At 24.8% G+C, this 2,475-nt stretch overlaps 1 protein-coding gene across 1 annotated transcript; it reads right to left on the bottom strand.

Annotated features, from left to right (window-relative positions):
* Positions 1–1,187: 1,187 nt before the first annotated feature.
* On the bottom strand, positions 1,188–2,111 carry LOC127082836 (E3 ubiquitin-protein ligase MPSR1). Its single transcript, XM_051023071.1, has one exon. It carries the CDS (start codon positions 2,077–2,079, stop codon positions 1,354–1,356), a length of 726 nt encoding a protein of 241 aa, XP_050879028.1. The 5' UTR covers positions 2,080–2,111; the 3' UTR covers positions 1,188–1,353.
* Between the last annotated feature and the right edge of the window lie 364 nt (positions 2,112–2,475).

Here is a 2,475-nt window from a genome sequence, read left to right as displayed (position 1 = left end):
ACCATTACCAGATCTAATATTACTTATATTGTTTATGTTATTAGTTAGTTTGTTGTTTCTCCCATTATAATACATGGGATAACTTTGCATCCTTTATTTTTATTGTTATTATCTATTTATTATTTTTATTGTTATTTTAAATTATATTTTATAATATTAAATCAATAAATTGTTTTTGTATTTATCTTATCTTATTGATTTATAATTCGATTCATGTCTAGATTAATCATAAGAGTTTTAATTAAAGTTGTGTTTGGATTGATGAAATTGAGTAAAATGAGATTGAATAGAATATTATAAATTTATCACATTCCATCACTTTCTATCATTTTGTGTAACATCCAATTTATAGTGAATGATAAAATTGTTCTACTTCATTATAAAATTATATTGAATGATAAAATTATTCTATTTCATTATAAAATATAAAATATTTAAATAATAGAATGACAACTTTATTGTATTTCACTCATTTTTATTCTCTTTCTCTTCATTTCGCTTTGATCTTTTTATAATATCCAAACATAATTTAAAGAGTAAGATATAATAAAAATTAAAATTAATTTATTATTTATTGATATTTCATTAGATACTAAATTGATATAGAATATGACACAGCTATTTTTATTACATATTTTTTTGTTTTTTATATAATAAAAGTTGGTCAATGTTGATTTTTTATTACATATTTTTCTCTCAATTTTTTCAATCATATTTTGTTTTTTCACTCAATTTTGTTTTTTTGTTTTTATAATATCCAAACATAACTTAAAGAGTAAGATATATAATAAAAATATTAATTTATTCTCTTACTCTTCATTTCGCTTCTTATCCTTACTCTTATGGCCTCTAAAAGTTGGTCAATGTTGATTTTTTATTACATACTTTTTTGTTTTTTTATTTCATTTTAAACTTTATTGTTCATATATTATTTAAAATTAATTGATATAATTTTATCTTAGTCAAAATAAATATATTCCTATTTAATAATGGTATAAATTTAGTCAAAAAGAATACGTAGATTCATGTATTTTGTCGGCATTTATTTTATTGGTAAATTATATGTATCCCTATTTAATAAAAATATAAGTCTTTTAAGTGATAATATACATTTTATTGACATATATGTCATTGTCATTTTAATTTATACGTGTAGAGAAGATATGCATATAAATATAAATTCACTCTAAAAAACTGCTAACATATTATAATTGGGTAGGAAATTTATGAATATAAGGGAAATAATTATAAGAGAATCTCATAAATTCAATGTTCTGGGAAATTCAACAAAGACAAACAACTCCAAACAAAATGAAGTAACATAAAATAAATTCAACAACAATGTAAAATAAATCAGCCACTGGTTGAAGTTGGCATTGGGTAGCGACACATTGGGCACATGTGACTAGTTCCTAGCCACTGAACAATGCATTCTTGATGATACAGATGATTGCAAGGCATTTTTGCAATCTCCATTCCAACATTGAACTCGAATTGACAGACACTACACTTTTCAATGGCATCACCATCTTCGATCTTCAGCTTCTCCAGAGATTCAATGGCTTCCTTTGATGCCGGAACAAATTGTGCATCCCCAATGGCATCAAACCTCGCGATTATGTTATTGATGACAACGTTGTCACACTGACCAAATAACTTTTGAACAAAAACATCCAAACCCAAAGGAAAAACACGAATTCGAGGACTTTCGTAATGAAGGCCGGAAGGTGAACTTCGTGCATCCCAGACATATGTCATTAAAAATGGCAGCATTGTGTACATCAACTCATGGGGGATGATAACATTAGGAAAGTAAACTTGCATGTATATGGAAGCATGTTGGAGAAAATCTTGGTAAGGAACAAACATGATTTGCTCATATAAAAACCGATCAAAAGGTAAAATTAAAGAAGGGTGTTGTTGGGGAGTGATGCATAGTTCGTGTTTAACACGAACCTTAATGCGAACAAAATCCCCCACATGCCCTTGTTCAAAAGATTGATAGAATCTTACCTCGTTTTCATCAAAAGGGGCGGAAAATGTGTCCCAAGAAAAATTGTAGGACATGGAATTCATCATTTGTGTTTATGATCCCTCTAAGGGATTGAAGAAACAAAAGATGGTGCATTACTTTGCTTTACCTATGTATTTATATTAAAATTTCCTTGTAAATATAATAATTATATTTCAATATTTAAATTAAAAAATTAAAAAATTAATTATAAATTTTGAAATTCAATAAATAAAATGTAATAAATAAATGCAATACTTCCTTTTTATTAAATGATTTCAAAAATATTGAATTCAAAAAGAAATATATAATTTTGTTAAAATACTTTTTTTTCAATTATAAGAATAATAAAATTATTTTTTTATTCTTTTCATTTTTTTTTATGTTTTTAAAAATATTTATATGGAATTTTATAATAAATAAATAAATTTATGATAACTCGTGTAAAATTCAAATATTTTATC

Source organism: Lathyrus oleraceus, chromosome 5 (genome assembly GCF_024323335.1).
Source record: "Lathyrus oleraceus cultivar Zhongwan6 chromosome 5, CAAS_Psat_ZW6_1.0, whole genome shotgun sequence".
Taxonomy (NCBI): Eukaryota; Viridiplantae; Streptophyta; class Magnoliopsida; order Fabales; family Fabaceae; genus Lathyrus; species Lathyrus oleraceus.
The sequence above is the reverse complement of the archived record's forward strand: the minus strand, read 5'-3'. Positions and strand labels throughout refer to the sequence as shown.

Coding starts and splice junctions, on each gene's coding strand:
- LOC127082836 (XM_051023071.1), bottom strand. CDS start 2,079: ATGATGAATTCCATGTCCTACAATTTTTCTTGGGACACATTTTCCGCC.